This window comes from Hemiscyllium ocellatum, chromosome 2 (assembly GCF_020745735.1).
Source record: "Hemiscyllium ocellatum isolate sHemOce1 chromosome 2, sHemOce1.pat.X.cur, whole genome shotgun sequence".
NCBI lineage: Eukaryota > Metazoa > Chordata > Chondrichthyes > Orectolobiformes > Hemiscylliidae > Hemiscyllium > Hemiscyllium ocellatum.
In genome coordinates this window covers 89,038,125-89,051,581 of record NC_083402.1, presented here as the reverse complement: position 1 = coordinate 89,051,581, position 13,457 = coordinate 89,038,125, and the positions used below count along the sequence as shown (strand labels likewise).

The following is a 13,457-nucleotide window of genomic DNA, read 5'->3' as shown; positions in this document are numbered from 1 at the left end:
TGTCACCTAGACAGGGGACGAAACGTCTGCAACACAAATTCCCAGATAGTTTATTGCATGATAGCAATCGTTTCAAGTTACATTGATTAGTTAAGCATGCCTATTTTAGATTAGCAAGTGCCTGTCACTTCTGACTCATTGGGCTCTCATGCAAGACTGCATGATTCTCCACCCAAAACTGAGAAATATTATCAAATTGGGCAGAATTTATCACAACTTCAATATCGATGCTTCCAAAACCATTACCTTGTACAATCATAATATTTAGAATTACTCTTTTCAATTACCCTAACCAAGAAAAAAATGTCACCAACCTGTCTATCTCTTTTAAGCTTAACATAGGTTTTAGTAAGATCCCGTCTCGCTCTTAAAAGCTCCAGATAATATAGCCTCGGTTTGCCCAATCTCTCTTCAAAGGACAGTCCTATCGTCCCCGTAACATGCTAGTGAAACTTTGATGCCTTTTGTCCATGTCAATTAAATCCCTCATAAGGTAAAGAGATCAAAAGTGCATATAATACCCGAGGTGAAGTCTAACCAAGGATATGTGCAATTGAATCAAGACTTTACTACTACCATACACAAATGCTCTTGTGATTCTCCCTAAATAGCCGACATTTGCTACCATCCAATCAACTGGCCCCATTAAACTTTGGAGGATGATTACCCACAATCTCCATAGCTACCTCTTTCTGGGAACCTAGCCTTTAGTCCCATTAATTTCTCCAATACAATCTCCTCACTAGTACTAATTTGCATGAAATCCTCATTCTCCCTCATTGTTTGGATTTCTGATAGAATTTACAGCTTTGAAGGAGACTTTTTGGTTCCTCCCTCCTCTGTTAGCTGTTTGAAAAACAACTATCCATTTTATGCCTTGCTCTTTTCCCAGAGCCTAATAAAATTTTCTCCAAGTATTTATCCAGTTTGTTTTTGGAGGTTATTATTGAATCTCACTTCCATTATTCTTTCCAATCATGCATTATAAATGATAACATTTTGTTTCTCTTCACGTTTGCCACTGCTTCTTTTTGCCAATTACCTTAAGTCTTTGTGATTGGTAATTGATCATTCTGTGGTTGGACATAGCTTTGCCTTATTTATTCATAATGTTTTACATTTCCATCAAATCTCCCTTGCACTTTCTCTGTTAGAAGAAGAACTCCTCCATTTTATTTAGACTCTCTATGCAACTGAAATCTTTGGTCATCTTCTCAGCATCCTCTCCAAGGTCTTGTGAAAGTGTCAGAACTGTCTACAGTATTCCTGATGGGACACAACTCAGTTTGATATATATAGTTGTCAACGTTGATGTGCATCATGTGATTTCTGACAGTGTAAATAACTTGGTATTCTCTCTATGACTCTATGATTGAGTCAACCAGATGGTCTTTGCTAAAATGTTTGATGACTATCAGTTACTTTGCCCACCACCTCATCCACTGATCCAAAAGAAAGATTTAGAGCAAGAAGACAGCTCTTTCAAAGATGCATAGGAACAAAAAGCCATCACATTAGGTAATTGCATCAAGAACAGTTTGGCAGAATTAACTATGACTAGATTAATGTTTTTTGTTAAGATAATTATGACAGTTGAATTGAGGGAATAATAGGCCTGAATAATACCAGAGATGGGTGAGGGTCAAGAATCTATTATCAGATCAGCATTTGGAAAAAAATGATCAGATACTTGGGCAGTTCACTCAGTTCTAGGAGTTTCCAAAACACGAAGTGAAGGCTAGGATTCTCCAGAACTCAATCAAACGTTTTGTATTTATAATGTCTCATACTTGTTTTCCTTTCTTGGATCAGACCTTCCTTAACCAAGAGATCAAATTATACCGATAACTTGTTTTATCCGTTTCCCAATCCTTTTCTATCGCTGTATTACAAGCACCACAGGGTTTTCTGACCTTTTGTTTTTCTGCTCCGCCCTTCTTATATCAGCATTGTGAGATTGGTAACTAGTTATTTTGAGGACGTAACCGTATTCGTCCCCGAACTGCTATTATGTAATGCCTTCCCTTTCTTTATCCCCATTTTTAGCTTCTAACATTTGTCATGAATTCAAATTCCCAATCAATCCAAGAGATCTGAAAATAAATTTTAAAAACACAGTTACATAGAAAATGCAAAAAGTATTCATTAAAAAGGCTGCATCTGTGGGGAAGGAAGTAATTAATAATTCAGATGCGAACGTTAATGCTTTCTTTCTTCACAGATGCTGTCTGACCAGCTAGGTTTTTCTTGCAGCTTCTGTTTTCAGTTCAGATTTGAAGCATCCACAGTATTTTGTTTTTATGGTAAGAGTACTTATCGTGGACAGTACTTGTGTTTTGTGGTTTGATTTACACAAGTAATCAATTTGTGGAAAATTAACTTAAGGATGAATGCTTTTGTAAATTTTGTTTTTACATATGTATATTTTATGTTTTGACACTATTTATTTACTATTGATGCAGTAGTTCCAGAAAGCTGCACAGTGCTAATTACTGTGTCTTTCTGAGAAAAGAGTTAAAAATCTCACAACACCAGGTTATAGGCCTACAAGTTTATTTGAAAGTACCAACTTTCAGAGCGCTGCTTCTACATCAGGTAACTAGTGGGCAGGATCATAAGACACAGAATTTATAGCAAAAGATCACAGTGTCATGTAATTAACATGATGTATTGAACAAACCTAGATTGCTGTTAAGTCTTTCATCTTTTAGAATGAGTTGCATTAATATGTAAATCCCAGAACTCTTTTTTTAAAGTCACATTCTCGAGATAACTTAAAGTTATATAAAAAATGGTGACATCTCAGCTCAGATAGTGTATTAAAGGTGTGAGGTTAGAGTCTGTCTGTATCCCAATCTTGAGTCAAACTGGTTCTATTTCCAAAATGTTATATGGATTGACTCTCTGCATTGACTGCCTGAAGACTGGGTGCTTTTTGATCAAAAATAGAATGTATCTGCAAATACAAATTCTGTGTGTGTGTGTGTGTGTGTGTGTGTGTGTGTATGAGAGAGAGTCTGCACCTAAATATATATATATGAGATCGTGTAGTGGGGTCACCTGTAGTGTGACATGAACCCGAGGTCCCAGTTGAGGCCACCCTCATGGGTACCAAACTTGACTATCAGCCTCTGCTCGGCTATTCTGTGTTGTTGCATATCCCAAAGAACGCCTAGGAGGATGTTTACCCAAAGATCTGAGGCTGAATGTCCCTGACTGCATAAGTCTTCCCTGACTGGGAGAGAATATCCCCATCTGGCAATTGTTGTACGGTGTCCATTCATCTGTTGTGGTAGTGTCTGCTTGATCTCGCCAATGTACCATGCCTTGGGGTATCCTTGCCTGCAGTATTTGAGATAGGCAACATTGGCTGAATCACATGAGTACCTGCCACATACATGGTGGATGATGTCCCCACATGTAATGGTGGTATCCATATCGACACTCTGACATGTCTTGCAGGGTTATACGGTGTTGTGGTTGATGTTGTCCTGAAGGCTGCGTAGTTTTCTGTGAACAATGGTCTGTTTAAGGTTTGGTGGTTGTTTAAAGGCAAGAAGTGGGGACGTAGGGAAGGTCTTGGTGAGGTGGTCATCCTCATCGATACTGTGCAGGCTGCGAAGAACATGGCCAAGTTTCTCCACTTCCGGGAAGTACTGGACAATGAAAGGCCCCCTCTCAGTTTCTTGCTGTGGATGCCCTCATGAGAACAGAGTACAATGCTCAACTGATCAATCGCCAGTTCCGACATACCATAGTGAGAAACTATAATGACCTCCTCAGGAGACAAACATGAGATGCGACTGATAGGGTACACTTTGTCTGAGAAAAGACACATTTTATTAAAGCTTTTCATCTTGCTGTTATCAAGGTTCAGCTTGCACCTAGGCAGGCTGTATTTGCAAAACTTAAAACATAACGTACAACATTAGAAAACGCTTATTGAATAATCCTGCGTACAAGCAATTACTCTGACAACCAATTTAGTTTGTTAATCAGGCTCATGGGTGTGGTGCGCTTGCACTTATTGGAGGCTACAAATATTCATGCACAGGCCCCTGATCTTTGCAGATAGGAAAAACATGGTGCCTCTTATAATTCAACAAACTAGATGGCAGCTGTTTTCTGGTTCATTGATCAAGGTAATGCCCTCAGAAATCAATGACATCTGCCTAGTTTAAAATTTAAATCATGTTTGGCAGTTAATAGTCAGTTACCATCTGATTGGTGCATTCTCCACCTCTATTAAAGAGCATCCACTTACTAACTAATCAACCCTCACTCACTCAAGCAGTATATTTTTTTTCTCTATTTACTTCAATACTTCTTGCAAATTGCCTTGGTGCTTTGACTAAATGTGCATTTATTTAAGCAATACTCAAATTCAGTACTACCAAATGCCTACTTGTGATGTTATTCTTGGGATGTGAATAATGTTGGTAAAATCACATTTAGTTGACTATCCTGTCTTTGCTTAGAAGAAAGACTTAACACAACCTTTAACAGTGTCAATCAGTGAAGCACTTGTCATTATACTAATGTAAGAAAGTTGTGAGCCTTGCGTTTGTAGTATTTATTTTACAGTTTTCCAGGCCACTTTGGAGAGTGCTAAGGGTCAATTGTATCATTTGCAAGCCAGACTGAGTACATCTTCAGTTTCTTTTTCTCAAATATATTAATAATTTAGTTAATAATAAATTGCTCTCCTTTCACAATGCAGCTCTTTCCTAACACTTTTGGAACTAAGATTGAAATCCTCAAAAATAAATTTTAATGACATTCGTTTTTACTGTCAATTCTGTTTGTTAGAGTAACTCCATCTTGATTAGAAAAAAAAATTGGGATTCACAGGGACTGGGATAATTTAGCTTAGTTTGTTTGTACAATATTGTTGATAAAATTAAATATCCTTTTCCTAGTTGAACTTCTTGGAAATGTGTGTGGATTCCTTGCAAAAGTAATGAAAGTTCCAAACCTGTTTGATTGGCAAAGGGTAATAAATATAGCAATTATTTTAATTTATAACCATTTAACATTTAACAATTGACAAATATGTAGCAAAGTAATAATAATATAATGCAGAAAACAAACCTATTGAGTAACAACAAATGTAATTTTTTGTGCATAGTGTTGTGAAATGTAGTTTTAAAAGTATTTTGTGATTTAAAATGGTAAATTTGCGAATGACCACAAAACTTTGTTATATTGACAACTAAAAGGAGCAAGTTCCTTGAGGAAAAATAGAACTAGAGGATGGCATAGAGCAGAAATAATATGCTAAGGTTAGTTAGACTGTGCATTGGACAAACAACCATTCTAATCTATTGGTTACAGATAGTACATTTGTCACAATTATGAGGAATAATTATGCCAAAAAGCCCTACATTTATAAAAAATAATAGGCTAATTGCAGTGTACTAACTAACCAGTAGTCACTACTTTAGCTCTTTTTGGTTACTTAGAACGTGTAATAATCAATGTGCTTGATTGAATTTTACTTAACAAACCTCTGCATTGTTGTTTAGATTTTGCAGACATTTTTAAACTTCTTTTGTTTTAGTTGATGATGTTGTAGATGAAAGTGATGACACCGATGACACTGAAATAGAAACAGACAATGAAAATGAAGATGAAGAAAAAGATGAAAACAAGAAGGTGCCAGACTCATTTTGTTTCCAAATTACATGAATTTTAGATCAATACCAAGTAAAAAGAAAATTGCCTTCAAGATGTATCAGATTTGGTGGGGAAAAAAAAGTGGTGAAATAAATTGGAAGTTGTAATCTATTGGATATGCAACTTTCATCAGAAATGTACACTACAGAAAATAAAATAATTATTGAAAAAGATAATTAGTGAGCCAATGAAGAATCAAAAAATATTTGAAAAATGTCATAGCTTTCCTATACACTGTACAATGATTCCCAAACTTTTCAGATTATTTCTCCCAAAAAGACAATTCCTCCAGCTTTGCTCAATGCCATATATCTTACGATTTATATTATGTTCATTTCCATCATTTGGATCAACAATGTTTTTGATTCCTCCAATTTTGTCATTAACACCTAGTCTGTCAAGTTTCGTCACTATTTAGAAAGTGAATTTAATGTGACTATTGCCTCTTTGAATAATTATTACAGCACAAAAGAAAGCAATGTGACTGATCTTGTCTATGCTGACTTCAAATATTGTCACTTCCATGCCATCTCCCCACATTCTGGCAAATGGCTTCTCTTGGGATATTCAGACAATGTAGATACATTTATGACAGTGAAGGAGGCTATTCTGCCCGTCATATCAGTGTCTGCTAAACATGAACCACCCAGCCTAATCCATTTTCCAGCACTCTGTATCTCTGGAGTTTACAGGACATCAAGTGCTTATCCATTCAATTTTTGTATGAATTGAGGGCTTCTTCCTCTGCTACCTTTTCAAACAGTGAGTTTCAGTTACCTCCTAAACTCTGGATGAAGACATTGGAAATAACCCAAACCTATCCAGTATTTGTTCAAAGGTATCATTTCCACATTTAGCAACATCTTTGTAAACATCTGTAAAGTAGACTTGCGTAGTCCCAGAGGACCATGGGGCTTTCATTAGAGAGACACCACAGGTGGTTTAATGTGAGAGTTATTAGGCTGAGGGGCGAGGTACAGAAGCTGGGACCTTAGCCAATGCAGAATTTGAACCTGTGTAAGTGGTGACTCTGCTTTGCATTTGCAACATCTGTACCTTCCAGTGCAATTACATTATTTTTGTAATGAGATGACCACAACTACACGCAGTAATCAAGTTATGGTATATAGTTCCAGTATAACCTTTTTGATCTTACATTCTCTGCCCTGCCTATTAAAGGTAGCATTCCATATGACGACTTAAACACCGTATCAACCAGTCTAACTAACTTCAGGGAGATCTGCCTGCTGAGGTATCTTACTTCCTGGATGCATTTCTGTATCCTTGTATTTATTGTATTTTCTTTGCTTTGTTCTCCTCCCATAATGCATGCCCTAATATTTACAATGTCTCTACCCACCTTACCAATTTATTGATGTACATTTATCCACTTTATCAACCACAAGACCAATTTTTTTTTTGCGTTGGCTGCAAAATTCACAATCAAACCTCTGACACTTGAATCCAAGTCTTTCTTTCTTATTGAAAAAAAACAGGGAACCTTGGATAAAACCCATAGAACTCCATAGTAAACTGCCGTCCAGTTGCAAAAAAAACTGTCAACCATTACCTTTTGTTTCCTGTCACAGAGCTGATTTTTTTTGTATCCAGCTTACTGCATGCACGTGGAATCTCATCCTTGCTAAAATTCTTGTAGACCACATCACCAAATCAAAAGTGTGGTGCTGGAAAAGCACAACAGGTCAGACAGCATCCAACAAGCAGGAGAGTCAAAGTTTTGGGCATAAGTCCTTCACAATGAAGGACTTATGTCAAAACTCCGACTGTCCTGCTCATTGGATGCTGCCTGACCTGCTGTTCTTCCAGTGCCACACTTCTCAACTTTGACTCTCTAGCATCTGCAGTCCGTACTTTCTCCACCTGAAAAATGTCATATTAGTCAGACTCAATCTTCACTGAACAAGATCCATGGTGACTGTCCTTGATGAGTCCCTTCCTTCCAAAGTGACTGTTTATTCTCTCTCAGAATTGATTCCAATAATTTCCCTACCATCAAGGTTTACACTGAGTGGCCTGAATTTGTTCTATCTCCTGCCTGGTTTATGAAGCAAGCAATAACTTTAGCAGTGCTCCCATCGTCTAGCACTAGATCAGCATCCAGTAAGAGTAGGAGAATAGTGATCAGAGCACCTACTATTTCTTCCCAAATGTCTTTCAACAGTCTGAGGAACATTTCATCCAGGTGTGCTGATTATTCATTTTAAAAGATGGTAATTCCTTCAACACTTCCTGTTTCCATATCTTGATCAAATCGAATGTTTCGTGTTCATCCTCTTCAGCTATGATGCCTGCCTTATTCCCCTCTTTTGTGAAGATAAAGTCTCGAAGAAAATGTCTCTGAAGGCAGTGTACAGTCAACCACTTTGTATAGGGACTGAAATCACACGTAAGCCACATCATTAGTGAACACAATGGATTTTTATGGCAATCAACAGTGGTTACATGTCACCATTAGGCTACCTTTATAAAAGAAAAATTGCACTCAAATTTCACCATCTGTTGGCCCACCACGTCTGTGCTGACCATGATGCCATTCTAAACTAGTCCCAAGGACATTGGATGGGCTCCCCTTCCCAGCTCTGCTTCCAAATAGTGCCGTGGAATCTTGAGTGTTCACCTGAGATGGCAAGTGAATCTTTATTTCATGCCTCATCATTAAGAAGGCAACTCCAACAGTGCAGCAGTCCTTCAGAACTGATGCTGAGAAGGGGTAGTGTTCCCTCAGTGCCGACTCACCAACAGGGCGACGCTGACCTTCCGACAGTGTGGCATCCCCTACTAACGTCTCTCAGACAGTGCCTGCTCCCTCAGCATTGACCCTCAATGGTGCAGCTCTCCATCAGCACTAATCCAGCCAACAGTGCAGCGCTGACCCTCTGACAGCGCTCACTCCCTCAGCGCTGACCCTCTGCCAGAACTCGCTCCGTCAGCGCTGATCCTCCAACAGTGTCTCGGAGCCAGTATTGATCCTTCAACCAACATCACCAAAAGAGATAGTTGCTCATTTATCTCGTTGCTGCCAGTGGGAACGTGCTGTGCTTTGAGTCAGGACTTCTGCAGCCGCTATACAAAATGGAAGTGTTGCCTTTCCTATGAACAAGTGTGAGGTTTTATGAGTAATCTTCAGTAATCGTTCTGGATTTGAGAGAGTGTGCAGACCTCAGACGTGGTATAAGTTGGAGAGAGACTTTTTTCAGCTCCATGTATCTCTGGCTATTTAATGCGGGGTCAAAAAAAACTTGAATTTTTGTCACCTCTTTCACAACCTCAGAACATCCCAAGGCTCTTCGTAACCAATGGTTAGCTACAGTTGTGATGTTCAGAAAAGATGTACAAGGATGTTGCTGAGGTTTGAAGAGTTTGAGCTGTAGGGAGAGGCTGAATAGGCTGGGGCTGTTTTTTGTGGTGAGTCGGAGGCTGAGGGGTGACCTTATAGAGGTTTATAAAATCATGAGGGGCATGGATAGGGTGAATAGACAAGGTCTTTTCTCTGGGGTGTAGGAGTCCAGAACTAGAGGGCATAGGTTTAGGGTAAGACGGGAAAAAATTTCATAAGGACCTAAGGGCAATATTTTCATGCAGAGGTCATGTATATGGAATGAGCTGCCAGAGGACGTGGTGGAGGCTGGTACAATTACAATATCTGAAAGGGTTTAGAGGGATATGGGCCAAATGTTGGCAAATGGGATGAGATTAATTTGGGATATCTGGTCGGCATGGACGAGTTGGATCAAGGGTCTGTTTCTGTGCTGTACATCTCTAATGACTCTATCTGCCTACACATGGTCCATACTCCTCTATTCCCTGCCTTTCCATGTGTCTGTCTAAATGCCTGTTAAACTTTACTAATGTATATGCTTCTACACCTCAGCTGGCAGCATGTTCCAAGTACTTACCACTTTCTGTGGAAAAAAATATATCCTTGCACATTTCCTTTAAACTTTTATCCTTAGCATTTGACACTTGCATCCTGGAAAACAGACTCTTAATTATCCATCCTTTCCATGCTTCTCATAAATTTATATACTTCTGTCAGGTCGTCCCGCAGCCCTGATACTGTTGTGAAAACAATCTCAAGTTTGCTTCACCTGTCCTAATAGTTAATATACTCCAATCCAGACAATATCAAAGTAAACCTGCCTTGCACCTTCTCCAAAGCCTCCATATCCTTCCTAAAGTATGGTAACCATAATACTGCAAATGTGCCCCAACAAAAGTGACCTTAAACATGATTTGTCAGCTTTATATTCAGTGCCTCAACTGTTAAAAGCAAGCATGCCAAGTGCTTGGACCCCAAGATCTCTCCATATCTCAATGCTCCTAAGGATCCTGCTATTTATTGTATACTTTCCTCATGCATTTGACCCCCCAAAATGTATCACCTCACATTTGTCCAGATTAAACACTATCTGCCATTTCCCTGCCCAAACTTTCCAACTGATCTATATCATGCAGTATCCTATGATAACCTTCCTTGCTATCTACAACTCCACCAACCTCCGTGTTGTTTGTAAACTAATCAAACCATGAACATTTTCATCCACATCATTGATATATATTGGAAACTGCAGACATCCAAGATGCTTGTGCAATACCATTGTCACAGAAAAACATCTCTCCACAACTACCCTCTGTCTTTTCTGACCAAGTCAATTTTATACCCAACTTGCCAACTAACCATGGATTCCATGTGACTTAATCTTCTGCACCAGCCTACCATGAGGGACTTTGTGTTACCCAGCTACCATTTCCCTGGCAATAATCTGAAAATTATGACTTTTTAACATCCTGCTTTTTAAATAATTTTCTAACTACTCAAATACTACTCACAGGATGTAATCCTTTTTTCTACCTTTGCCCTTGCTAACTGTATAGACCATGACTTCTGGCTGTTCAGCCTCCCTCTCCAGAATTCTCTGCTGCCACTGGGTGACCTTTTTGACTTTGCACCAGAAAAGTAAGTTACCATCCTTGGTTCACATCAATGACTGCAAAAACATCTATCTGCTCCCCTAGTAAGAAATCTCCCATAACTGTTGTTCTATCAGTCTTTGTAGCTCACTGTATTGCTAGGCCACCTTTGGCATGATGAGGTTGAGTCTGGCTACACTGTCCAAATTAGCCATGACCTTAATCAGTCTTTATCTCCTTTTTGGTTAGAAAGTGAGATTAGCTCAGAGGATTTTCTACACTACCTTGTGTCCTTTAAACTGTCTGGTGATCACCCATGCCTTGCCTCCCTGTGTATCTTTGGACTATGAGATGACTATGTAGGATCATAGGAACTGAAGTAGGCCATTCAGCCTCTTGAACCTGCTTTACCATTCAGTAAGATCGTGGCTGATCTGTTGCCAACTCCAGTGCCTGCCTTGGGTCCATTTCCATTGATACCCTTGCTCAATAAAATTCATTCTGTGTCAGATTTAAACTTAACAATTGAATTAGCATCAACGGCTGTTTGAGGAAGAGAGTCTGAAACCTATATGACTCTTTGCATATAGAAATGCTTTCTTACATCTCTCCTGAGTTACCTGGCCCTAATTCTTGGACCATACCCCTGGTACTAGAATCTTCAACCAGTGGAAATAGTTTACCTACCCTGTCTTTCTCTATTAATATCATAAAAACCTTGATTAGATAACTCTTTAACCCTCTAAATTCATGAGAATAAAGGCTAATTTGTCTAATCTTTTCTCATAACTTAACCTCTTAAGTCTAAGTTTCATCTTGAAAACTTGCGTGGAACTCCCTCCAGGACTAAAATGTCATTCCTAGATTGTGGTGCCCACATCTGCCTACAGTACTCCAAGTGGGAGCCAGCTCTAAAACCTGGATCTCAAACTGCGACAGCTGATGACATTTCTTACACAATTGCTTATCTAGGACATGGAAAGCACCCTACTGTTTATACATTGCACAGAATGCGCAAATTTGAGGAAGGAGCTTCACTGCAATTTTTAAAAAATTACTAACTAATAACTTTGTTGCAGCTACTCAATCTCACTACAGGTAATAAACTTTATCAATGCTCGCAAAGCTTTGTCCATGATAATAAACCTTGTGAATAACCCTACTTATACTTTATAAATCTCATGTATAGATATATGAAACTGAACAACTCCCCACTTGTTAACAATGTTAAAGTATTAAATATTAATAAACTGATTGCTGCTGCTTTGACTGAGGTCAAACAACAATGTTCATCACCCAATCGCTTTATGACTTTCCCAGTGATACGATATTTTGATTTCTTCTTTTTTCAAACCTTACATTTTGTAGAATCTGCAGCTGGAACCATCTTACAGGTAACTCCTGCGGTGGTGACTATGGTTCATCTACCTTGCCTTTCCCTGCTAATATCCTGAAAACCAGGTTTCCTTTCGCTCTTTAAATCCAATCCTTTTTCACCCCCATTTTGATTGACCAGTCGTGTTGCCTGAATATTGTAAATTTTACGATGATGTATTTTTGGCACAGTCCTATTATCTTCTATTATCTATTATAATGCATAGTCCAGTCTCCTTGTCCTATGCTGATCTCTCATTAGGGTTGAGTGATGTCGAGCAACTATTTCTGTGATTGATGACAGTCTCTTGATCCTTGCTATATTTAGGTAGCCAAAAGGTATCCTTGTGTCAGTTGTCCTTGTCCCAGAAAAAAAAATCTGGCTTTGATCATCTTGTATAAATCAACTGACTTGTTTGTTTATACCAATCTCAGATTTTCTGTGAGTTTCACCCTGTAAAGTATAGCCATTAATGTGACTTCGCATTCTCTGTTTTCCTAACCTGCTCATATATTTCTACTTCCTGGGTATTCCCACTAACCTTCCTATTAGGCTAGTCACTATCTCCATTCTCTTTGGGACACTAATCAGCGACTACTTTCATAATCTTCTTGCTGCCACGTTAACAGTGAATATCCTGTCCTGTTCACTTGACCTAATGATTTCATCTGAAGTCATAGATGTATCTCCCTGAACTATGGTATGCATTTTTTCATAGGCCAAAGCATGAAATAGTTTCCTGGCTCTGATGCATTTCCTGTAACTTTGTTTATCTAAATACATTTTCTACCTTTCTTCCATCTTCGTCTACTGATTATCGGAACTGATGAAGGGCTTATGCTCAAGATATCAATTCTGCTGCTCCTCAATGCTGCCTGACCTGCTGTGCATTTTCCAGCACCACACTTTTCGATTCTGATCTCCAACAACTGCAGTCCTCACTTAGTGGGCAGCACGGTGGCACAGTGGTTAGCACTGCTGCCTCACAGCGCCAGAGACCTGGGTTCAATTCCTGCCTCAGGCGGCTGACTGTGTGGAGTTTGCACATTCTCCCCGTGTCTGCGTGGGTTTCTTCCGGGTGCTCCGGTTTCCTCCCACAATCCAAAGATGTGCAGGTTAGGTGAATTGGCCATGCTAAATTGCCCGTAGTGTTAAGGGGTAAATGTAGGGGAATGGGTCTGGGTGGGTTACGCTTCGGTGGGTCGGTGTGGACTTGTTTGGCCGAAGGGCCTGTTTCCACACTGTATGTAATCTAATCTCTTGATTATCTGAACCGTCACTGTTAATCCTTGAAACTTCTAGGCCTGATTATGATTTTCACTACTTGATTCCATTGAAAACTTTATTAGCGCAGTATACATTTTTCAGAATTATTAATTCCTTGGACACCAGGACAATTTGATCTGGCACTTTGATTAACAGAAATCTATCATGAGAATATCTAGTTTAAATTTCTCAATCCTGGCCACTGAAT

General features: G+C 39.0%; 1 protein-coding gene across 5 annotated transcripts in view; it reads left to right on the top strand.

The window, feature by feature from the left end:
- agtpbp1 (ATP/GTP binding carboxypeptidase 1) overlaps nt 1–13,457 on the top strand; it is a 336,457-nt gene that overhangs the window by 191,585 nt on the left and 131,415 nt on the right. For all 5 annotated transcript variants that reach the window (XM_060838211.1, XM_060838238.1, XM_060838220.1 and 2 more), the window contains one exon: nt 5,561–5,655. In XM_060838211.1, coding sequence (XP_060694194.1) covers nt 5,561–5,655 — 95 coding nt within the window. The remainder of the gene's footprint in view (nt 1–5,560; nt 5,656–13,457) is intronic.